The sequence below is a fragment of the Plodia interpunctella genome, chromosome 16 (assembly GCF_027563975.2).
Source record: "Plodia interpunctella isolate USDA-ARS_2022_Savannah chromosome 16, ilPloInte3.2, whole genome shotgun sequence".
Classification (NCBI taxonomy): domain Eukaryota; kingdom Metazoa; phylum Arthropoda; class Insecta; order Lepidoptera; family Pyralidae; genus Plodia; species Plodia interpunctella.
The window spans coordinates 9,758,831-9,783,042 of NC_071309.1; the positions used below are offsets into that span (position 1 = coordinate 9,758,831).

Below are 24,212 nucleotides of genomic sequence, written 5' to 3' on the forward strand. Positions count from 1 at the left end.
GAAATTTAATGCAATATCTTTCGTCTCTTTCTTGCCAAGGCGAATGGCGGATCGGTTCGCGCTCTGCGCAAGTGCAGGAAGAGCGACAAGGACAGCGATAACGACACAGGTTCATCATGTTATATAACAGTGAGCTGATAATAAATCGCTGATAAAATTTGTGCATGAATTAAAGAAATTGAGGATATTCTTTTTCTTATCGATTTAATCAACTGATGAAATTATCAAATAATCTTATTTTACATTCGAACATTCTTTAACATTCTCTTTTTTCTCTTGGAAAAGAATATTTGATGTAGCTGATTTAAAACAAAAGCAGTCTAACAGAACCATATGCTTCCGTGGATTTCGTCGGTACGAGGCGACTAAACGAAACAAGCGTTGGCAATAATAGATACTAATTGTTGGCAGAGCTGCTTGACGTTTGTTGTAAAATTACAGACGAATTTTTAAAAGATTTAGGTTTATATGCTAACTTCGGGAAACACGAGAAAAAGAGAGATTGAAAAACCAATCAGACATTATTACGAATTAATGTTAGCGCAGAATGGACATCCTGGTCCTGATAAAATATGACCCCTAATTAATTATTTTATAATTCCAGTTATCAAAGCAACTCAAATGTGCCATGTGACATGAAACAAAAAAAAATGCCTCATCAAAAAATTTATGGCTGAAGGTAACTTACATCGGTGGCGTAATGAATCGCGCCGCCATGTCTACCCGGCGCGGCTGTCTCGCTTGCACGCACACCCCGCGCTGTTGTCTCGCTCGCACGTCGGGACCGCGCGAGAATTTGAATTTGCCGGATTTTCTTTACAAAAATAACCTGGACCTTAGAAATATTGCATGTTTTCGATATTTTTGAACACGACTCGATCACCAATTCCATGACGTTATTTAATAACTATAGATTAGTTAGAGGAAGTGTTGTCGCCACAGTTACTAATAAAATTGTTTCCGAGACGTAGTCGGGCGACTTCTTGATTAAGTTGTAGCCTAATATTACAAAAATAGAACAACAAATAATTTTAAATATTTGACAGGACAAACATGGGAAAAAACAAAATACAAACGAAAATAATATTCCGGGTTTCTGATTTAAAAAAATAAGTTAGAACAAGGGAAGAGGAATATACAATTAACAATATTCAAGTACTGGTGAATAAAACTACAACCCCTACAAAAGAAAATGCTTTTATTTTCATAAACTAATATTCTCTTAAATACTAGTATAACAATAACGCATTAAATTCATTTGAAACAGTCCGCCGCCGGTGTGACCAGTATAACGAAGGGATTTTTACTCTTTAAAATTATAAAATTTAATAGGCAAAATATTGCCATATATGTATGTCAAGTGTTCAGTGGACAGAAAAGTGCTGAAAAGATTTGTAAAAGGATTTTATGCACTATTGTGATGTCACAATTTTTTAAGGAGTATTTACACTTACAGTCCTTAATCATAATAGTCACAAGTAATATATTCCATAATTTAAATTAGCATTTGTTTTTTTAATGTTATTTTTAATTTTAATCGATCAAATTTGCTAATACAGAAATAATAGATTAAATAATCGAACCTGCCGCCAATCCTGGACACGCCGGGCGCGGAACACAACAACACTTACATCTGAACACATATGGATACACGCTGCTGTAGTTACTACATTCATTTGTTGTTAAATTACAATATGTTACTTTGTTAAAGTGAGATAGCATTCATATAAACAATTAGAAATATAAACTCTAATTTCTTACAAAACTTTAGTTCTAAAATCCTTTTATAAAAGAGGATTGTCGAACGAAAGTATAGAGCATAAAATAATAACAAATATATTGTTACCGTGGTAAGGCACTGAGGTAAGAAATCAGTCAGAATATATGAACGCGGTATAAGATCGACTTTCTAAGATTTTTTGAGTTTCATTTTTAATAAAACCTTTACAATATCATGATCTTCTATAAAACCAAATTAACTTATAGTATTATGTTACCACACATAAAATGCATTTTGGAGTAGATCTGTTGTACTTTTCATCGCAATAATAACCACATTCAAACACAAAACATAACATGCAATGCTAGACTTTATGTACAAAACTTACGACTTAAGTAGATTTAAAATTTCATACAAAAACACCAATATTAAAAGGAACTCTTACAAAATATACAATCTTGTAAAGACATATAAAAATAGTGACTCAAAATAATATTACAAAATGTATTATGGAAGCACAAGAGGAGGTATTTTGTTCTCGTGTCAAACCGTTATAAAGATTATTGTAAATTCAAAGACGTCTTCAAATCTCGTAGTTATCACTTGTAGAAATTATATAGCATGCGTTTTGAGGAAGTCTAGTGTTCCGGCCGCTGCCTATTGAATTGATAGTAAATAAAGAAATATAATTAAATATTGGCGACTGAAAAGGGAAAATTGATTTGTTTTTGTAAATTCTTAATTTAAATTATCTCGGTTCGTCAGTATAAAGCACTGAGCAAACCTTTTATTATGACCTATTACGCGAGTGTTCATTCGGACAAGATGGGAATGGTCACACTGCCTTCTAAACACAATGTTATCAAAATATCACCAGACTTAGTGAACTTTGTAAATATTGTAGTTTTTAAATTATTAGAAAAAAAATTGTAAGAAACAGTAATGGTACGCCCTTCTAGCCATATACCAACACTGTTCAAATTATTTTCTTTCGGCATTTCTTCTCAGCAGTGGTCGTTACGTAATGCAAGTAGTTTGTAGCTTGTTAGAAATAACTATTGAATATAAAAAATTACGTGTAAAAGTGCCTGTGTAGGTCTAATTTCTGAATAAATGATTTGAATTTAACATGCCTCTTTCTATCGAAAGCTGCAGGGCGCCTTGTGCTTGCACGCGTCGGATATCACTTGAGAATACTAAAGAAAAATAACATTTCAACGCACAATAAAATATCCTGTAATATGGATCAAGGTAGTATTTCAACCTAAGTTTTTATTGAAAGTCCTTTCCGTTGCTTTTCTATAGTATGAAGAAATGAAACTACTATATTTCTAAATTGTTCTAATTGCCCGTATATGATGGTAATCAAAAGATACAAAACACGTGCTTGACCGGTACACTAAATATTTCAAATACATTTTACAAATGCGCGTCGCAGATATTGCATGAGGAAAGTGAGTGTTAAAGTAGCTTAGTAAGTACCTGTTACCATCACTAAATAATTACAACCTCCGTAATATTTGTAAGGCGTAGTACGACGGAAGTACGTACATTTCGATTTACTTACCATTTTTATTGACTCAAATTTTGTATTTCTTTTTATAAATTATTTTCACATTTCAAATAAGGTATAGCCTCAGCGCTAATGTAGTTTTTGTGTACATTTAAGGCCAGATGGGTCGACACTCGGGCATAGACCGGGCGGGAACCCATTTTCGATCGGGGCCGATGTTTACCAGGCAGAAGTCGCTTCCGCGTCCTGGACGAGGAGCACTGGAGCCTCACAGTGCAGGACGCAGGAGAGATCTAATCCAAAATGAGAAGGTGGTCCTTCAAGTAGCCGGGGTCGGCCGCGACGCGGCGCAGGAAGCCGTGCGCCGCGCGCTCGAGCGCGCGCAGTTGGGGCTGCTGGGGGCACTCGGGGCGCTGGGGGCACTGGGGGCGCTGGGGGCGCAGCAGGTCCAGCAGCAGGCGCGGCGCGGCGCGGGGCACGGCGTAGCGCCGGAAGGGCACGGTGTGCGGCAGCGCGTCCGTCTCCAGCGACTCCAGTCTGCGACTCGGAAACGGAACCTCTGTTTCACTATGTCACGTTATGCTCTGCTTTTGAACAGTGACAGTAACAAAACACGAATAATGTACAGTTATTGAACGCGCCCGTACTTTATATTTCGGACCACGATAACCACGTGTCGTTGTAACACGGTCCGTAAAATCCGCGCGATTAATGACTGAACATTATTTATATAGCAAAAATTTTCTAATTTTTTATACAATTACGTTCTCGCCAAATCTCATGCCGACCCCACAGATCTATATACGTACTATAATAAAAATAGTAAATGTTACCGCATGTGCTAATATTCATAATCGCATATGAATAAACATTTAATATGACGAAAATACAAACCAACACCCAATACATTAGTTCACTATAACTACTATTACAATTTTGTACTAACTACTTATAAAACGAAAATGGCTTATCTTCAAATTAGTACATTTTGAATGCTTGTGTATTTGACTGTCGTCACGGAGATTTTGATGCTTTGGACTATACAGCGCTGTCATTACTATTTTTGAAATTTCAACATAAAATTAGTTTTACTATCTCATTGTAAAATAATTATCTGTATTGTGGCAAAGTCAATTTTATGAATTTTGGAGATTATTCCTTCCTGAAGAAAATTGACGGATCGTAATGACAGCGCGGCCGCAGCGGTCGAAACACTCTGAGAACCACCTTTGGTGTGCTGGGTGCACTGTCAGTTTAAGTTCATTATTATAATGTATCGTAGGGCGAAGTGGAGACGAAAAACGAGGAAAGCGGGCTCTGATGCTCACCGACTGACAAAGAACCGAGGAAATACACAGATGAGTAAAAGAGAGATAGAGAGAGACTCACTGCGCCAAGAAGTACTTGTTGTAGGGCGCCGGCGTGTGCACGTCCTCAGCCAGCAGCCGCAGCGCCAGCGCCAGCAGCGCGTCGCCGGGCGCGGGCTCCGCCGGCGCCGCGCGCGCCCGCAGCAGCGCCGTCTGAGCGCCGCAGCCTGTCTGCAGCGGCACGCCTGTAACATTTACATGTTACAACAACTCTTTGCTTCTTTTCGTGTTTCAATATCAGACGATTCATTTACACAGATCGAGACCAGATTAAATATGCAAAAATACTAGTATAAATACAATAATATTGTTACAAACCAGGGGTTCGGTTTGGTTTCACTTGTAGCTCTTCCAAAATAGAACTGTCTGATACGCGGCACTCAATCGCTGGAAGTGACTGGAAGAGGCTGGAGTTGGAAGAGCTACAAGTGCGACCAAAGTGATAAGTGAGAAATGGTGACTTCCAGCGACTTTGGCGATTTCATTTCTGAGAAAAAAGGCTGGAAGATGTGACGACGTCAGCGTTGTGTCTGCAGTAACACAACGCTGACGTCATCCCGTTCCAGCAATACAGCTCTAACACCTGGAGCTATCGTCATCTGATGTACTCACTCCTGTCTCCATACATAGCAGCTAGGGCGGGAGTCTGCAGCAACACAACGCTGACGTCATCCCGCTCCAGCATGGACCGCAGCCAGTCCGCGGGAGCCGCAGCACTCATGCTCACCACTTCCGGGCTGTACAGGTCAAACACCTGGGAAAGGCAACCGGACAAAATGTTCATTCTATGATATTTTGAAGCACCTCATAATTATAGAATAAATCAATGAGAGAATCGCACCAGGAAGCAGAATATTGGACGCCTGGAGATGCGAAACTCGAAAGCCACGTTTAGTTGTATAGTGGGTTTATGTGTGGAATTGAGATTCAACAGTAACAGGTCGCTGAATCTACAGTTTATAGCCCTTTCCCTTTAATTTACAATCAATGCAGGAGATATAACATGCAACAAATCACAAAGTTTGACAGCCGCTCGGCAACCGCAGCATTGTTAAAGAAGGTTGACATCAGCCAAGAGGTCGTACAATCGCACACCGACCTGCAGCCCGGCGCTGGAGAGCAGGTCCGCGAGCGCGCGCGCCAGCGCGGCGCCGGGCGCGGGCTCGCGTGCGTACAGCAGCAGCGCCGCGCCCGGCTCCGGCTGCGGCTCCGGCTCCGTCTCGCCGTCGGCGCCCGGCTTGCTGCACGGAGTACACACACTTATATTCTACACTGTCCAGCGTATTGTCTGCTGTATACATATTGTCTTTTATCGTTATGAATAAACATCAATTCAATCCTCTTTATAAGGAAACAAGGTAAAACCAGGTAAATAATGAATGTGAAATGACGCGAGAGTATATTTTCATAACATTTTCCTCTTTATTGTCGGGAAATTTTCCTTTAACCGAGTGATAGTTCAAAAGATTATTCATGATCATGTCAAACAAACAAAGCACTAATGCCCTATCAAAATATTTACAAATTGTGATCAAATCTTTTTACGACACAATAAAAATTATACGTCCGACAGTCGTCATGACATACGCATTGCTATCGTCACGAGCACTAGGAATTATGATAACATAAGCTTTTAAGCATTTAATTCCATGTTAATTATGACGATCACATGAAGCTGTTCTGACTCTCAAAACCAATTCTACTATGTTAACGACCATATATTTAGAAATTAAATACAATAAATTAGGACAAAATTTATACAAATAAGACACTCTTTGAAATGAATTTGTAATGTGTATTTATAATGTGTTTTTTGTGAGTGGAAAGTGACAAAGGGTACTTTCTGCCGCGAGAATAGCAGTTTTCTAACTGCGTGTCTTGAGAAATCCATCCACAATATAAATCATTATTCCAATACCAAAAACGCGTAACCAATTAACACTATTTCGTGTTAATTCCAAACCAAACTTTTAGGCCATGCTAAAATAAACAAAAATTCACATATGTGTATTAATGTCATATTGTACTCATTCATAGTCTGGACAAAAGCGTGAAGGTTTAAATTTAATCAATTAGCATCTTGGCATACAAATAGTCATATCTACGTAAGTGTCTATTCTGCTCATATTAAGTTACAATGGTGCAACAATGGCCTCTAAGTAGTAGTGCGGTGATGTGATCATCTACTTTCGTAACCAAAAATACACGTGAGGTCCAACAGAAATATAAACTTCAGAATTGTGACAACCTAATCAATAAGTTAAGTCAAAAAACTTTACATATTTCGAAGCACTATATAATTTATATTTATATCCAATTAGTTACAACACGAGAAAATCTTTTTACTTTTTATAGTAGTTACGACTATTGATAAATAATTGAGACACGATTACGACCGAACAGGAGCAGGATCGACACTAAAACGTGCTTTGTTATTTCGTACTATTTGTTTACAATATTACACAAAAAGTTGTATTCGTTTAGCAGCATTTTATGATGAAGAATGTGATAATGTCCGACCAAAGGGCGGGCATTTATTAAAGTCTCTAATGTGAGTTGTTGACAACTTTCAAAATCGTAATAGGCCGAAGGATTTTTACGGATTGTACTTAGACGTATTCACAAATGGGGGTTTCTAATAATGTTATTCTCCATGAAAATCCGTGCAGTAGTTTTTGAGTGTATCGCGAACAGAAAAAAGAAGCTTTTCCCGTGGAGAATTGACTCGGGTGAAAGCCAGTGAAACAAAACAAGTGTGTGCGTGCGTGTGGTGGTGTCGCTCACCGCTGCCGCCAGCTGTGCAGCACGGCGCGCTGCAGACGGCGGGCGGCGCGCGCGCGCCTGGCGCACAGCCAGGCCGCGCCCGCGCCTGCGCCGCACAGCGCCAGCGCCAGCGCGGTCGCCGCCGCGCCCGCGCGCCATCCGCCCGTCCTTATCCCCGCGGTCGCCGCGTCCGCCACCTCTGACGACGGACATCGCGGCATTTCACGTTTAACATAAAATACTTTTCATCACAAAATTCCCCAGACAGGGAAGCCCCGGAGGACGCGAGCTAGTATAACAATTGTAAGCATACACAAGGAAAGTCCGTGATGACCATCAAACATAATCGTAAATGATAATGAAAAGAACCTAGATAACCTATGACTCGCTCGAGTGTAAGGTCACACACATAAAATATTACAGTGACAAATTACTACAAAATAATAAGCAAAGTACTGGATTTGGATTTGTTTGATCGATTTAACATAACCTAATATTTAGGTGCAGCTTAATATACAAACAGTACATTGACGTCAACAATGTAACAATGACTTCCAAAGCGCAGGCGCACTTCTTCAAGAAATCAATAGCATGATAAGAGGGTTGCTGTTGTTGAAACTTTCCTAATTTTGACCGCATTAGCAATACTTTTTAAACTACCTCCTCTTAATATTAACTTTTTTCAATTTCATGCAAAACTAGCCACGCCCCGGGGTTTCGCTGCCGTGGGAATTTTGGCATAAAAAGTACCCTATGTATTGTTCCAGGTATCAAATTTCACCGAAGTAGAATCCGTCTAGTAGAAAGAGTAACAAACATACATACACACATACATGCTCACTAGATGTCGCATTTATAATATTCGTAAGATTGTGATAATTTCATCGCTATGATTTATCTTTAAGTTTTCCCGAAGTTTGACTCATAGATAATGCTTTTATTAGGCCCCTTCGAACCAAACATGTAAATAAAATTTGGATGAATAAACGGTTTCCTATCTCTCTTTTAATTCCTAAAGAATGTGATTTTTTGTGTTAAACTAGTCTATTCATGTAATAAATGATGCAAACGAATACAGTCCTTATCTTTGAATACTCCGAATAAAGCGGTCCCGGATCCCCGGACAAGATACAAATTATCTTTTCTCGATTAAAGCCCCCAGGTCAGGAGTTATCAATATCAATAGGTATTACAGATGTAACAGGGATATACTAAGTATAATTAGCTAAAACGTCACCGGTCGAATTGATACTGGATCGTGACGTAGCAACAGGCATATTATTGAAGTTATTTATTTTATCCCACAAAGTATAAAGTTGTCGCGCCCCGAGGTCCCGCTTCTAGCACATATTCTACTCATGAACAGGATTTCCCGAAATATGTCCAGTAAATTTTTCGTAAATGAGTTTTCTCTGTCTGTCTAATCTCCGAAACTACCAGAAGATTTGAAAAAAAAAAAATTTGTATGGAAGCATGTCCAGCCATAATCACAAAACTCTCACGGGAACCAAGCCGCCGTCACAGCCAATACTTTGTTAGTTTGAAAGTGGAACTCACCAAAACTATAATGTGAATACTGATTGTTTTTCAAATTGCCCGCCACCGTCCAGGGTGCGAACAGAGTTAACGCCATAAAGTAGGCGCCGTTCAGGTCACTGGGAATAAAAATATACGACTTTATAAGACGATGAAGAATGTATATATTTATTTGTTTATTTTAACTCGCTAATCTCTGGAACAAGATTTTTGGCTATCCAGAACCCCATCCCAATCTTGATCATCTTGTTTTTATATTTCAATTTAACAAAGAGATACTGTGTGGTATCTCGTAAACCAACAAATGCACAGGTGTATACCTTAACTTGCAGACTATTTCGTGTGGATTGTTCTCTAGTACAGTACAGTTGTCGTTAACTTGGGTGCAGTCTTTCTCTTTCTGTGGAAAAATAACTGATTTATTTATTTTAATTTTAATTAATTTTAAATAATAGTTAACAGAAAGAAAAACTTTAAAAAAACTTGAGCTCAAATAAAAAAAAATTTACAAATTCAGGTGTTGTGTGAAATGGTGTATGTAGGTACCTCATGGATTTGTGAAGTGGTGCGGTTTACAGAACACAGCGTCATTTCGAAGTCGACGGCGACTACGTTGCCGAGGTGCCAGTGGACTGCCACATACTTTCTGCAAATTGAATAACACTGTGATGTGTGACTTATGGAAATACCACTAATATTATAAGCATTTTTGTTTCTTCGTCACGCTCAAACTGATGGACCAATTATTATGGGTATCGAGGTAGCTGATATATTGGATTAACATATGCGCACCCAGAAAGTACGTGATTCCCATAGGATTTGATCAAATAGTCAATGGCGCTTTATATAGTACTTGATTTAGTAAGTAGTACTCTACTGTGCTTAAAAATAAATTGGCAAGTACTTCTTTTTATTCATTCCAATAATTAAATAATAACCGCATATTCATGTTTTCGCTTTTATGGCCAATCCACATAAAAATATATTTTTGTATGAAAATTTTTTTCTTTCATTAAAATGGGATCGGGATAGTTGAAATAAAATATCCAGAGCGCATTTAAAATACGCACAGCGCCATCTAGTGTTTTTAGTGCAAAGTTTATTTTATTAGCATTTAGCACACCTATAAAAGAATATAGGTTTTTCATAAATCCCATGGGAACAATCGCTTTTCCGGGATGAAAGGTACCCCACTATGTCCTTCTCCATACACTAAATTATATACGAGTATATGCAAACTCTCAAGAAGATTGGTTAGGTAGATAACATGTGAAGAGATAACAAACATACTTTAGCATTAATAATATTAGTTGGGATTTGTTTATATTCTTGAATATTTCTCCAAATGATCTTTGCTTTTTGCACCATCTATGGCTCATGTCCTTGACATGTTGAATCCATAAGCTGTTTTAGTCAATGAATACATGTCAACTGCGTTGTTTGCAAGAAATGTGAATAAATTTGAATAAAGATACACAGTTAGGTACTTATTCTATTTTTATTTCAAACTGTTGTGTTCACATAAGTATTATCTCAGAAGCTAATTCATAAACTTGTATTCTCCCAATTCCAAGTGAATTATCAAAAAGTAACAGGAAATTGGGATAAATTTAAAAATCTCAGTCAATGGTGTCATTTTCCTTAACAAAATGGAAATATAGTCTTTATAATATTGAATCATGGCGTCTGTTTGGTTATATAAAAAAGGTACATATATTTTTTAAGATTTCTTCAAAATGTTGGCATGTAGTAAAAGTGTAGTAGAAGTCTGTGCAATCTGTTACCATAAACCATAAAAAACATAAAATGAAATTAAAATTAAAAAATATTTTTCAATTTAGGATGAAATTATCACATTATTGACTTTCAAAGTGCAGGTGAAGAAGTGAGTGGCACAACAAACTTCACAGAAGCCTTTTCTCCAAGGACATCAATTAACAAATGTAGGTCTTATAAATATATTAAAAACTAATATTACTTATTCATGTAAAATGTATTTCTTATGCATATCAGTATACAACTTTTTTTATAGATATAAAAAAATATATCTTACTCATGAGTGAAAGCATCCGCTTTGATAATGTTGTCTGTAAATGATTTGATAGTGTAATCATTGGTGATGTATTGTCCATGGAAACTGCGCTGTGTGCCTCGGGCTGGCAGCCAGTTCTCCAGTATGAAGCATCCGGAGAAAACATTGTCCAGTGTAGTGTAAAAACACATCTGAAAAATTTAAGACATTTTGTAAAACTGTAACATCATTCAAAGCTAGCATAATTTCTACTGAAGTCTTCATATTTAAAACAACAACTTTAATTGATTTTGAAGACTTCTAAAAAAGTACTAAGATAACCTCAAGAGTGAGGGTAGGTGGGTATTCATAAAAACTCTAAGCAAACCTTACATGAGTACAGTTGACATCCTCAGGAGCAAAATGATATGTAAATTCTGAATGTTTTTGCGCCGGATGAGTCCTATTATTACAATTCTTCTGTTTCCTTGCTAAATTATACGATAAAATTAAATCCCATTGTGTTGCATTTACACTCCCAATAGTACACCATTCTACATCGTATCGCCCCTTTACCCCGTCCACGGAAGGTTTGAAAGTAGTACCGTAATAACTTTCATTAATACATTTTACACTATATGCTCCTAAAACACCAAATAGATGTAATAATACAATAAACAACAACATAGCAAAGAATGATGGCGCCATCCTATTTCGTTTGCCGAAAATGTTATAAACACGGGACAAGACAGTATTTCCCTGACATGTTTGGGAGTTATATAGCACGATCGGTTTTCTGGTATTGCACAAAATAGAGTTAGCCAGCTGATATCATTATTCAAATTAATTTCCTCCACAAAAACCCACGACGCAACTCCGCACACAACACAATTCTCTACATATGTCTAATGAATGAATGACATGTCATAGTTGACATTGACAACCATTGACCTTGAGTCTTTTGCCTATGGTGACCATAAATCATGGAGTTACGGCTGGATTAAATGAACACAGCTATGTTCCGGTGTTGATGGTTGGTTAATAGACTTCGGGATAAAAATGTTATAACCCAATGTGGTATTATGACCATGGATTGAATAAGTACTTCGTAGTACCAACTAATTCCATGATTATGACATATTCTGCCAGTACTAAATAAGATTTTGCGTGATTGCGTATTGATATGTACACTCCCGTGGTACACTCATCATCAAACCTTATCCAAAATCTTTGCTCATCAAATATTATATCTGTATATATTAAGGACCATAGTGGCGCCCCCAATTAATAATACATAGTATATATTTAAATTACTATTAAATTAGAGCTTTTGTGATTTCGATCGAATACTTACTACAGTAATGCAAGTTTTAGACAATTTAAAAAGCTTCAATATACATTTAGCTACAACTTTTGAACGGCTGAACCAATTTTGATCAAAAATATCTGAGAACCACCACACAAAAATTAGCTATCAAATAAAAACAATCGCATTTAAATCGGTTCACCCGTTGGTTAGCTGGTGGTCCACGTACACAGACACACTTAGCGGTCAAACCTTTAACAACCCCTCATTTTGGGTCGGGGTTTAAAAACGATGTACATTTTTGAAACCACAAAAATATACACATACACGTACATATAAGTGGGACTACATAATCCAGTATACCTCCTATAGATGAGAAATGACCAAAAACAAATACAGCTTATTTTAAATTTATTTAAATTAGATATCCATTCCACATCCACACACCAATACAACATTATAATCTATTTATATCTTAAATAGCAATCTGCTGCGCTAACACGGCGTACATTCCCAGAGCTGTGAGCCCGACGAGGGCGGCGTGCAGCGCCCGCAGCGCCACGAGCGCCCACACGCTGAGTCCGAGGAGGCTGCCCACACCATCTTCTATCAAACCTGCAATAACGAGTACTGTCAGATAGATTTCAGGGGAATTTACATTGCGTGTGATTGTGACGTGACGCGCTCTGTCTGACGTATCACCTCTGTAGGGCGTGAGCGCCAGCAGCACCGCGAGCGGCGGACGCAGCGCGGCCGGCAGCCCGCGGCGCACGGCGAGCCACACCAGCGCCGCGCTGGCGGCGTGCTGCAGCAGCCACACATGCGACTCCGCGCACAGCCGCACGTAGCGCCACGAGAACTCCGCGCCGCGCGCGCCCGTCCACAGCACCACGCTGCGCGTCACCAACACCTGACACGTAATATCCATACAGATACAGCGTAACATTTTGTGATAATCATGGAACAAAAAAGAGCAATGGAAATGTGAAGTAGGCACAGTATGCATGTCAACATTTAGCGTCGTAACACTGTAGTTTGACTTCAGAGCGCCTCATACTTTACAGTCGATTTGAACTACATGGGCTATTTTGGATTGAAGATATGCAACCAATCATAATTAATGTATACTTGTAGCATACTATATTTATTTTAACGTATGGTGTGCATTAGGTGACACCTGTGCCATATTAAATTTGTCTTATATCGGTTCTATTGTATTTTGTTGCAAGTTAACAGGTAACAAACCAGTAAACAAACATACTTTCACATTATTAATATTCAACAGGAATAAGATAGCTAGGATTAAACAAAAACAGAAGCAAACCTCTGCACTGGCCCATCCTATAGCTGCTGTCAGAATCTTAGCGTGGCCCTTGCCTGGTACTGCATTCAAGGCAAAATACAGTCCCAGCAGATCAGCGAAGTCCACTGTAGCTTTCAATATTTCCTAAAAACAAAGTAAGATACAAATCAAAATTGTAATAGGTAATATTATACCTAAATGTGAAAGTTTGTGAGGATGTATGTAGATGTTTGTTATACTTTAATGCAAAATCTACTATGTTATGAAATTTGGGAGTTAACGGGAGTGAAGCCCGAGGGTGCAACTAGTAATTAATAAACAAAATTATAAATAGCCCATTATTTAAATTATAATCAGAATGTGAAATTGGAATGGCTATTTAAAACAACTTGAACATCATGGCCAAGATATTCCCGCTATTTCAACCCTCTTTAGGTTTGCTATTGATGCACATCAGCTACTAAGTCTATTCCTAGGTCCCTTAATCACCTCATATGATTTCCATAGGAGGATATTGAGTTCTTCTATTCTAGGATAGAATTGTGATCTGGATGTGTACAATACACTTTCACAGTATAAGGTTTGGTACAAAACTCCATTGATGTTTTAACTCAAACCACAGTTTTTATTAATCTTTGACTCAAACCAGTGAACACTAACCACCAATCCTAGATAAAAAGAAATAGCATAATACTCACTAAAATCACATCATATTCACCATCAACTTTGCTATCAGAATCTGGGAAAAATGTGGCAAGAAGCAACATCTTGCATAGCTGTGTGAAGATATACAACCCACCGGCATATACACATTTTGAAAACGTAGCATACTCCGATCTGTAATTGTATTATACAGACATTTTAGAGAGATTAACATTAGTACTGCTACTGCAAACATAACCTTATTACAAGATAGGTACTTACATTCCAGATAATTTATATGCCATATGATATGGCGCGTAAACTAATGCTAAACAATTTCCAAAATGATAAAGCGTCATTTTACTAAAATTGTTAAAAATTAAATTAAAAGTAATATATAGTATGGACAAATTCTTTCATCACATAAATCAAGCAGATAGTTCTGATTCTGACGATTCTGTCTGACTGATGTTGGCCGACAGTTACAGTCATTGTCAAAATCTTACAAATCCATTGCGTTCCGTTATATAGAATTTGCCAGAAAAATTGAGGCATTCAACTGACAACGCTCATTATTAGTGTCACTCCTATCCTACATAATTTCCTATAAAAAATTGTTTCAGCAAGAAATTACTATTTATTACATATTTCTGACAGATTATGTTAGATCTTGTCTGGAAGTCGATATTTGTTCTTCTAATACGATATGATAAACGTAACTTTTCATTAATGTCAAACAAAATGTCAAGTCAATCATGGGAAAATTTGTAAGAGCGGCTATTTGAAAATTTGAAGGTAGATTTATAAGTTTTCCTTGAATTTTCTTCTCATTTTTGAGTTTCTAAAAATGTTACAAACAGTGTTAGTTATAACTATATTTTTTAATTGTTTATTTGTACAGTATTATTCACCTGAAAATCTTTTGTATATACTAGTACCACTCACACCTTTATTTTTATAATGAAACGATGGCTTTTCACTGTATGTAAGCATTTCTTTGAATTTCAAAAAATCAACTTGTTGTAAATCATCCGAATTTTTAAAATTTTATGTTTTTTCTAGGGTTCTATTGAGAAAGGGGTGGTGAGAAAGAGATGCAATATGTGGGGTGCTTCAAAAAAGGGGTAAGTTGTTTAACCCTTTCGTTTTTTAGCACACGCGCAAAAAGGGTGTGGGGTATACCATCCAATAGAATTGTAGGAAAGGCAAAATTTTAGATGTATTCGTGAGGAGACTCCGTTCTCCGCTCTCTGGCCCCTCACTGAAAATCTCTCCACAGTAGCATATTGAAATTTGTTGAGACCACCTGTCCCTTGGATCATTTGAATGCTGTTATTGTGTGCAGCCTGTATTGTTCAAAGATTTCAAATACTAGTTTTAATGTTTGGAAAATGGAAGCCCGGTGTTATTTTTTATTTTGGATACCACTTGTTGACGGTTGCCTTCAGGTGAGTAACTTTGTTTCTATTTATATTACTCTTGGAATACAAGTATTACAAATGTGTTTGTTAGCAAACACAGAGTTAAGTATTGTACTTATTGTGTATCTGAAACTATTTACTTCAAATGTGATTACAACACAAAATATTTCATGAATGTAAGTACAAGTAAAATTTTTTGTTTTTTGGTTTTAAAACTAGTTTCAACTGTGTTATAATATTGGTACAACCACATGCTATTGCCCTGAACTCACTTCCCACTACTCTTCTCTGGCTATCACCATTGAAGAAATATTTGTTCAGTCAGACTGGAAGTTTTTGGAATAAATATTTTCAGAAAAAAAGAACAGCTTTGTTACATAATAAAAATTATATAAATATATATATATATATATATATATATATATATATATATATATATATATATATATATATATATATATATATATATATATATATATATATATATATATATATATATATATATATATATATATATATATATATTTAAAGTGCTTTACTTTGCAGTTAATAAAACTTTAACAACTTTATGATGATATAGTATTGTATATTAAGTACCTACTATTTCTTATTTGAATCCTATGAAAAAAAATATTCCATGTCACTCTCTAGCTCTCTGTCTCTATACATGAAATCCACTGCTCTGTTTTGACGTGAAAGGACCATTATTGCTAGTCTAGCGATCTATCGATCTGATTTATATGAAATAGGTAATTAGAAAAACAAACAACAGGTTCGCTCACGCCGGTAGTGCTATAAAGATTGTGAGACTCGACATTGATTGATATTTTATATGTGTGCCAATAATTTTATCATAATATTCTCGGTTGGCATGTTTCGATTATAAAAATAATATTTCAATTTAATACGGACGGGTAATTTAAATATGGGCTTCAACGAAGTTTTTATCACCAACATAAAAAATATCACAAACGTAATAATTTCTGGTTGGCAATTTTGAATGTTGTGAATTTTGAAAAAAAATATAATCTAGGTATATAATAAGCCATGGATTTTATGGTACCAATAACACATTAAATATTTAGGGGTAGAAAAACGATTTCTCTCTTTCTAGAGGTTCCGAGTTTCTATTACTTTATTTTGTGTATGAAGTACACAAAATAAACGTTACCCGGGGACTGTGAGTTCCAAAATTAATTAATAGGTATCCGGCCGAAAAATTTACTTGTAAAAAACATGAGTAATACAAATTGGTCTTGACATTAACAATGATCTTTTTGAAAAAACATAAATCATAAATTAAAAACTTCTGAGAAATTATATTATTAGTATTGCATATTTCCGAGAAACTTAAGCTTTTTACACCGTTTATACATTTATTTATATTTTCTAAGCTGAAATCTCGCACAGTTCTACGCCAAATCTTTAAATTGACGGTTTTTATTACAGGTTTAAAAAACATAATGAGCTGAGCTGTGTGATCTGATTAACCGACGCCTAACACTTCCGTTGTACATTTATTTTTGAAATTATGAGTAAAATTATATAGATACATAGGTACCTATCTGGCAATATATATTCAAATTCTAATTTTTCTTTTGTATTTATCAGATTATCAATCTTATTACCTATTTACTTGCTCTAACATTTACTTTTTCCAATTTTTCAAAAAAGTCATTTTCATTTTTATAATCGGGCACCCCTATAGGTACATATACTTACATAAAGAATATTTTATAATCAATTAACACAACAAATATCCAATCCATATATGCACCCATTCTTCCCTACAAACTTTCACGTATTCAATATACCATATACCTATTTCAATATACCTTACCTACTTTGTAGTGTTTACTAGCTAAAAAATAACTGGTTTGATGTTCACAGCTCTGAGGAACGTTGAGTGGTCCTATACAAAATATATAAATTAAATAACTATCTTTACCTAACGGTCCGTCCCGGCTTCGCTGGGGTAAAATACAATCACCACTCACTAGGAAAATCCGTGCAGTAGTTTTTAAGTTTAACGCGAACAGATTTACACGACAGAGGACTTTCTTTTATAATATGTAAGGATAAGGAAAGACTGTTGTCTTTTTATTGTATTTTGGGTCCCTGAACATTTTGCATATTTTGTCCTAATTTATCCAAAAGAAAAATCAACGTGATCCGTGATCACAAAAGTTTCAGCAGAACATTAGTTTTTATTCCCTATGTCAGGGTTGTAAAGATGTTCACCACACAGTCGTACACAATAGCGAATCTGAAAGGAGCTAAGCCTGTATTGTACTATACATATTCAGTATTAAACCCACGAAATAAGAGCGGGCGCGTGTTCACGTCATCGCTCCATTAGACTATTGTGCCGCGACAATGGAGATGGGAATAAAGAATCGTGGACATTAGGTAAATTTCCTTATTCATTTTTTGCGACACCCTCCGTAAAAAGTGGGAGAGAGAACATTTATCATGACGAGATGCTAGGGTCACCATATGAGTCTACTACAACTTTATTTGAAAAATATTCGGTATATTTCAAAACAACAGAACCTAAATTGCATACGTAGGTATCATATAAACCTCAGACATTATAGTTGCGTTTTTGTATAACTATGGTCTCATCATATAAAATACAAGTTATCTCGTGATCTTCCCACAATGGTATAGTACCAGTTATTGGTATTTCTGCCTTTCAAACCCACAAAATTGAATGCAACTATGTTTGCAGATAAGTCAAAGCACTATAAAGAAACTCAAGGATACTTAACCCGAGGACCAAAATGGAAAATTTCAAAAGCAATTTTTTTATTCGACAGCTGCGACTCCCAAACCAAACCAAGTACCTGATTTCCTTCATAAATTTGTCATTGTTATCATATCCTGTTAAATGGTAACCCTATGGACACAACAGTGGAGTGTTCTGAACCAGGCCCCGCGAGATCTCAATCTTGTCCATACTTTTTGCCGGTGCAGGTTGTAATAGACAATTTTCTCCTTATTAATCAATGCCAATCGAGCTTGATCTCTCGAGTTTCTCATGGGCGCTCTTCTTCATATATTGCTGATAACTTATACCTACTCGGTTGGAAGGTTGCTAATATTTTCTGAACAAAATATTTATAATTTAACCCTTTCGTTTTAATCGCAGATACACGCCTTTATCGGGGTATTTTATGGTGTAGTTTGAGTCGGAGTCACAAAACTCTCAGGCTTAGAAATATTTCACTAAATAGCGAGCTTGGAATTGTTTTTCTGAAATAGTATTCAAATTACATTCAAAATCAGCCCGGGCTGAAATCGCAAGCCCAACCTTTTTTTTAGTATTACTTCTATCAAAAAGCGCCTCTTCAGCAATCTGTTATCACGCATGTAGCGGTGTGCTCGTAACGGAGGAAAATAAATATGATTTCAATTTGAGGAGTGACTGCATGTATTATTCTGATCACGTGCTGCAGCGAGTGGCGAGTGTCGGCCGGCAGATAAGCCCGTATTGAGCTGGGGCGTGGACATGTTGAGCATGGACTGGCTCATGTCAATGTTCACTTGGTATATCATCTCTTCATTCTCAGCCAATATTAGTTCATTGTTCGGAATAGGCATCCACGTTTGGGCCAGAAGTAACCGAGATACATCCAACGTGCCAAATTTATGGATATCATTACTGTACCTTAGATTTTATTCAATGTAGATCTGGTCAAATCTGCGAAATGCCTCAAATGCCTTTTGTCCTAGTCAAAAGTATCCCCCAATCTTCTGTCACTACTATCACTGGAGTCAAAGCATACGTCCATGCGTAATGTTGTTATGATAATACGTTATTAGTTGTGATCTCATGCAGTCTTGGGTCATATTCATTCTCAGACTTATAACTGCAAATTGTCTTGTGCAATAAGTGTGGGTGTTTCTGCACCAAATAAATTATATATAAATCTAAGATATATTATAAGTCTACGTCGAAATACCAAAACTTGTGCGCCAGGGGGTCTTATCGGAAACGGCTTACGGTGACCCCATGCAAACTCCCTAATGCGACATCGCTCACCGGCCCTCGGCCCTCAGCCCTAGGCGATCGATCCTCGATGCAAAATTGCCGAGACAGGGGCCACTATTTTTGTTTCACGCTTGTAATTTTTTTATTGCTCTATCTCTTATGTGTTATTATTGTAAGTGGTGCTTGGAGGGACATTCGAATTTATGTAATTCTTTTGTCACATTTGCATTGGTCTTATAGTGCTGTTTTGGATACATAGCTACTAATGGCTCAAGTACGTTTACATTTTTATTTTAACGAAGTACATTGCTTTCGTGGGAATTACATAACGGTTTTTGGGATGGTCGTTTTGTCGAATCTTTAAAAAAACCTGGTTGTTGCTTTCATATAGAAAATGAAGTTCATAAAACGTGGTATTACTATTGTAACTATGTAAATAAAAAGCAATGACTGTGGTTACTTCTCGCTTCGGTTCAGAAGAAATAAACTTAACATTCCGTGATTTCTTTCATATTGGAATGGAATATTTTCGAGTTTGGCCTGATCGAAAAGTCCAGGCCAGAGACAGAAAGAAGAGGCAAACGACCCATCTTTTTGAAAAGGTCTACATTTATCCACCTGATTTAAATCTGCGGCCAAAAAGTAATTTTTGTCCAGTTAATTCTGGACCGCGTTGGTTTTGTATGCCACTAAATATTGAGAAGGCTGTCGCTCATATCCTTCACTAATACATATTTTGCGAAGGTTCGCAAAGTTACATGTTTCAATTTTTGTTGCTAGCCAAAAGAAACCAAAATTCCAGCTTTGGCTTAGGCAGTAGGTAAGCAATTTTTATAAGAAAGAAGCAATATATGTTAGATTGGCACAACGACCATTCCTGATGAGAAACATTAAAAATTCAATGTTACGTCGCTATTCTGCATTATAAAATTCCTTCAAGTACATAGCTCATCAACTTCATATTCATACTGCCCGTACTTGAACCCACCTTCGTATATTATTCACGAATCGCGTATCTAACCTATAAATATTAAAAGCTTTCAAGTACTTTCAATTGGCAAGCGATCCCTTTAGATTTCAGGCCTTCTGGCCTTCTCGCTCCGCGGATTAGAGAAGGTTTGATGTACGGCCGCGGGAGGCGGTAAATCAAATTTTGATTGCTATTTTCTTTGTGAAAGTCGGTTAGTGTTGGGAATGAGACTTTAGGGTAGTTTTGTGTTTGATATTTTGTGTTTGAGCCAGAATTGCACTTTTCATCCTAGATATAATATTATCGATAACGTTTATGGCAATTAGATAGTTTTACTAGTAATACCATCAAAAAAGGATCTATAAAATCAAGAATTTGATCGTACTTTGAATCCAATACATGACATAAAAGTAGCTGTGTAATTCCTACTATACATAACCTGAAGATAAATGATAGAATCACAATTTTGAACCTTGACATTAGACCTTACATTAGGTCAGTGGAAACTAGTATAGGTAGACGAAGTTTACAAAAGCAATTTTTACATAACCACTTTTTGTCAAATTTATTGGACATGATCGATTCCCTCACCTGATGTCGCTGTCGATCTGTACAGTAGTTTTCCCGCAAGGTAGTTTGATCACCTTCAGAGAGCAGAGCATCCCAGCACTAACCAGCCGTCGCGTCGCGCGTCGTGTACGTGGGTTAACCGCTCCCCAGGCGCGGCGACGTTATGTGGATTGTGGATTGCGCTCTAATGCCTATTATTTTTTGGAGGATTGACGTGGACCAGCCGATCCCTCGTCGCAGGTGTATTAAATATAGCTGTAGTTTGGTTTTATCCGACCCTGTTGACATTGGGCAAAGAAAATGCTCATGTTTAAATAAGAAACCTAAAACTTATTATTCTGTTGATAAGTACTAAAACTTTCCAGAATTTCCTCCCTGAAAATTACACTTTAATTTTATAAGATTTCAAATATAGTGGTTAGCTGAAGAATGTTTGATGGAATTACATAAAAAAGGAAGTTGATCATGGTTGATTGCGCGATTTCTCTCCGAATCCTGGATAAAAATGTCTCCAAAGATTGATATAAATTTGGGTTTACTTAGGGCTATAAAATCGAATTTGCGTTGAGTTGATTTTAGTGAAATAACATGAATGAAGACTGGGGAGACTGTAAGGGCTGCAACCGCTCGTGTGATCCAATTGCGGGCAGGCTGGAATGAAACAGGAATCAAATTCCGCCGCCCCTTTAAATATTTGATTTGTCCTCGGGCGACCTTCTTTCCAGTTATTTGATTTGTTTGACCATGTAAAATGTTACATTTCTATCAATATGATATTCATGTCCCTATCTTGTTACTTATCCCTGCCCTAAATAGTACATACCCTATATTAGGTTCGATTTCTTTTTTCTTTAGTCTAGTGGGTTGTTTTCCACGAACTCTATCTTCTACTTCATGTCGTAAGAACGAAGTCTATAGTGTGTTGTTTGTTTCAAAATTGCATCAAGTTTCTCATGATAGAGAAACAAAAAATATTTCAAAACTTTACTTGTGATTGGAAAAAAATACTTTGATTTTGTATTTGCTCTGTATTGCGCTTAGTCAATGTGTTTAAATATAACTTAGAAAACTTGGTTACAATTTGAGACAAATTTCATACTAATCGTCCAGTAAGTAAATATGAATGTGTATTTGTAGTATTTTATTTAAGTACATCGTCGCTGATACAGGCCGGGCGGTGGGCGACGGAGAGTGGAGGGGGGCCACCTCCGGATAAAAAAGGATCTCGAGACATTCCCGACCCTTTTTATACTAAATAGATAGCTAACACGGTCTGAGTGGAGTTTCAATAGATGCTTTTTCGGCGGACGAAGCGACCTGTAAGAAATCGAGTCGAGGGGGCGAAAAACCATGTTACATATAGCTATCCACCTACGCGTGTCGCTTTTTCCTTTTATTTTTTACGCTCGCCCCTCAGAAGGATAAGAGGTGGAATTCTTTTTAAATTGGAAATGTTTTCTAAGAGGATTTGCGAAGGTGCCTCGATCACGAATAAAGGATCGCCCTCTGTTTTGTATTTAACATTCTGGAAATTCTTCCTCTGTGCGTTTTTATCGAGGATTACTTGTCTCTCGGGAGACGCTTTTTCGCTTGTGGAAACAAGATTAGATGCAGAGAATACATTCATTAAATCATGAAAATAGTAAAGGAAAATGTGTATGTACATCTTTACTACAAAAACACCAAAAATTTTTTTCATAAACGAATATCTAGTCACAAACCCTCTGGCATTATAGAGTCCAACACTGTTTAAATTAGGTTTTTACGGCATTTCCTCCCAGCAGTAGTCATTCCAAAATGCCAGTAGTTTGTTATATTTTGAGAAATACTCTGTAATTTGAAAAAGTGCACGTGAACGTCTAATTTATTTTTAAATGCGTTTGAGTCTCTGCTCTGCTTTAAATAAAATAAAATGTAATAATTGAAGGCCAGCCACGATTGCATCCGCTATGCAGAGCTCTCTTTCCTCATCAATACACTGAAACGATGTAAAATAATCAACGACTCAATGCATCTAAGGTCCTTCCAGTAAGTACAGTCGTATTGCGAATTTTTACAAAAAATGCGTGAGAAACATTTCTATTACATTATTCTCGTAACATTTAATCCTCGTGTCTCATAAAAAATAAACGCAATGTTATGAGAACCATATAATGGCGTTAATATACTCAATGTCCGCCTATCCGTCACGCTGTAGTGTAAAGTCGGACACAAAGCCGGCTAAATTGTTGGAAAAGAAGTAATAACGTAAATGATTACTTTTTAATTAAATACATTGGAATTTACAACCTTTTCCAGCTGTATTTGGGTTGATATTTGTTTGACAATAAGCTGAATAATCAGAATGCATAGATTATCCCCTGGAATGGGACATGCTTTAAATTTTCACATCACCCCGCCCTTCGGAGACTATGCAATTTGACCGAATTTGTTGCTACTCCAAGCATTGTGTTTTTCCTAGTCGTTTTATTGTTTGTGCTAAATTAATAAACCAAGTTTAGTAGCCAAATAAATACAATGTAAGTATATTATTTAGTTTATAGATGTACAGTATTTTGAAGAGAAGGTTTATTTTAGTCAACTTTCTGTTTATTTATGTAACGGATTAATGTTTAGTGTAAATTCATTAGTGGACCAACAGTTTTAGTGTTCCGTTTTCTTTAGACTAATAAAAAATATCTCTGTAGCGTTTTTAATTTTGTCTATATCATGGAAAATTTAGCTGGTCTTAATAAACTAATAAAAATATTGTTAAAAGCTTCCCCAGCTCCTGGACTATAATAACCGTGGCGAGCGAGGGTGTAGCATATAAAAAAATATTTTCCTTGGAACGGGCCGAGCTTAAAACCGCGTCCATCCCTAATGCACTTTACAATGCTATTATGTTGTATCGGTTACTGCACAAGTGGCAGACCATCTGACAATTCATATGAAAAAAATATTATAAATGTGACGATTGAGATGTGAGTAGTGTGACGCAAAATCTTAGATTCGCAGATTAAATTTGGAACATGATAAGTCGGTTGGGTATAATGTAACCTGAAGTAGGTATTGGGGTACCTACTTATAAACCTAAAACTCTTGAAATAAGCATTA

At 36.7% G+C, this 24,212-nt stretch overlaps 3 protein-coding genes and 2 long non-coding RNA genes across 8 annotated transcripts in view; 3 read left to right on the forward strand and 2 right to left on the reverse strand.

The window, feature by feature from the left end:
- Nucleotides 1-1,825, forward strand: LOC128676693 (uncharacterized). Its single transcript, XR_008405448.1, has 2 exons — nt 1-109; nt 605-1,825. It is a non-coding gene; the product is annotated as an uncharacterized LOC128676693 (long non-coding RNA).
- The window catches only part of LOC135309872 (uncharacterized), a 37,676-nt gene extending 29,240 nt beyond the window's left edge, over nt 1-8,436 (forward strand). The window contains exon 3 of the long non-coding RNA XR_010370107.1: nt 8,131-8,436. This is a non-coding gene — a long non-coding RNA (uncharacterized LOC135309872). The remainder of the gene's footprint in view (nt 1-8,130) is intronic.
- On the reverse strand, nt 1,182-11,827 carry LOC128676687 (uncharacterized). Its single transcript, XM_053756962.2, has 10 exons — nt 11,304-11,827; nt 10,953-11,122; nt 9,446-9,545; nt 9,220-9,299; nt 8,921-9,018; nt 7,385-7,562; nt 5,700-5,841; nt 5,213-5,354; nt 4,623-4,785; nt 1,182-3,770 (listed from the first exon to the last, which is right to left on the reverse strand). The coding sequence occupies exons 1-10, from the start codon at nt 11,616-11,618 to the stop codon at nt 3,527-3,529; spliced, it is 1,632 nt and encodes a 543-aa protein (XP_053612937.1). The 5' UTR covers nt 11,619-11,827; the 3' UTR covers nt 1,182-3,526.
- A 783-nt stretch (nt 11,828-12,610) lies between these two features.
- Nucleotides 12,611-14,642, reverse strand: LOC128676566 (uncharacterized protein). The gene is made up of 5 exons (XM_053756743.2): nt 14,444-14,642; nt 14,218-14,356; nt 13,541-13,663; nt 12,919-13,126; nt 12,611-12,831 (listed from the first exon to the last, which is right to left on the reverse strand). The coding sequence occupies exons 1-5, from the start codon at nt 14,518-14,520 to the stop codon at nt 12,692-12,694; spliced, it is 687 nt and encodes a 228-aa protein (XP_053612718.1). The 5' UTR covers nt 14,521-14,642; the 3' UTR covers nt 12,611-12,691.
- Nucleotides 14,643-14,921: 279 nt separating this feature from the next.
- Nucleotides 14,922-24,212, forward strand: part of LOC128676565 (POU domain, class 2, transcription factor 3L-like) — a 184,928-nt gene continuing 175,637 nt past the window's right edge. For 2 of the 4 annotated variants that reach the window (XM_064436475.1, XM_064436478.1), the window contains exons 1-2: nt 14,922-14,956; nt 15,224-15,285. The gene's annotated coding sequence lies outside the window, so the exon portion shown is untranslated. The other 2 variants (XM_064436477.1, XM_064436476.1) reach the window with 2 other exon arrangements.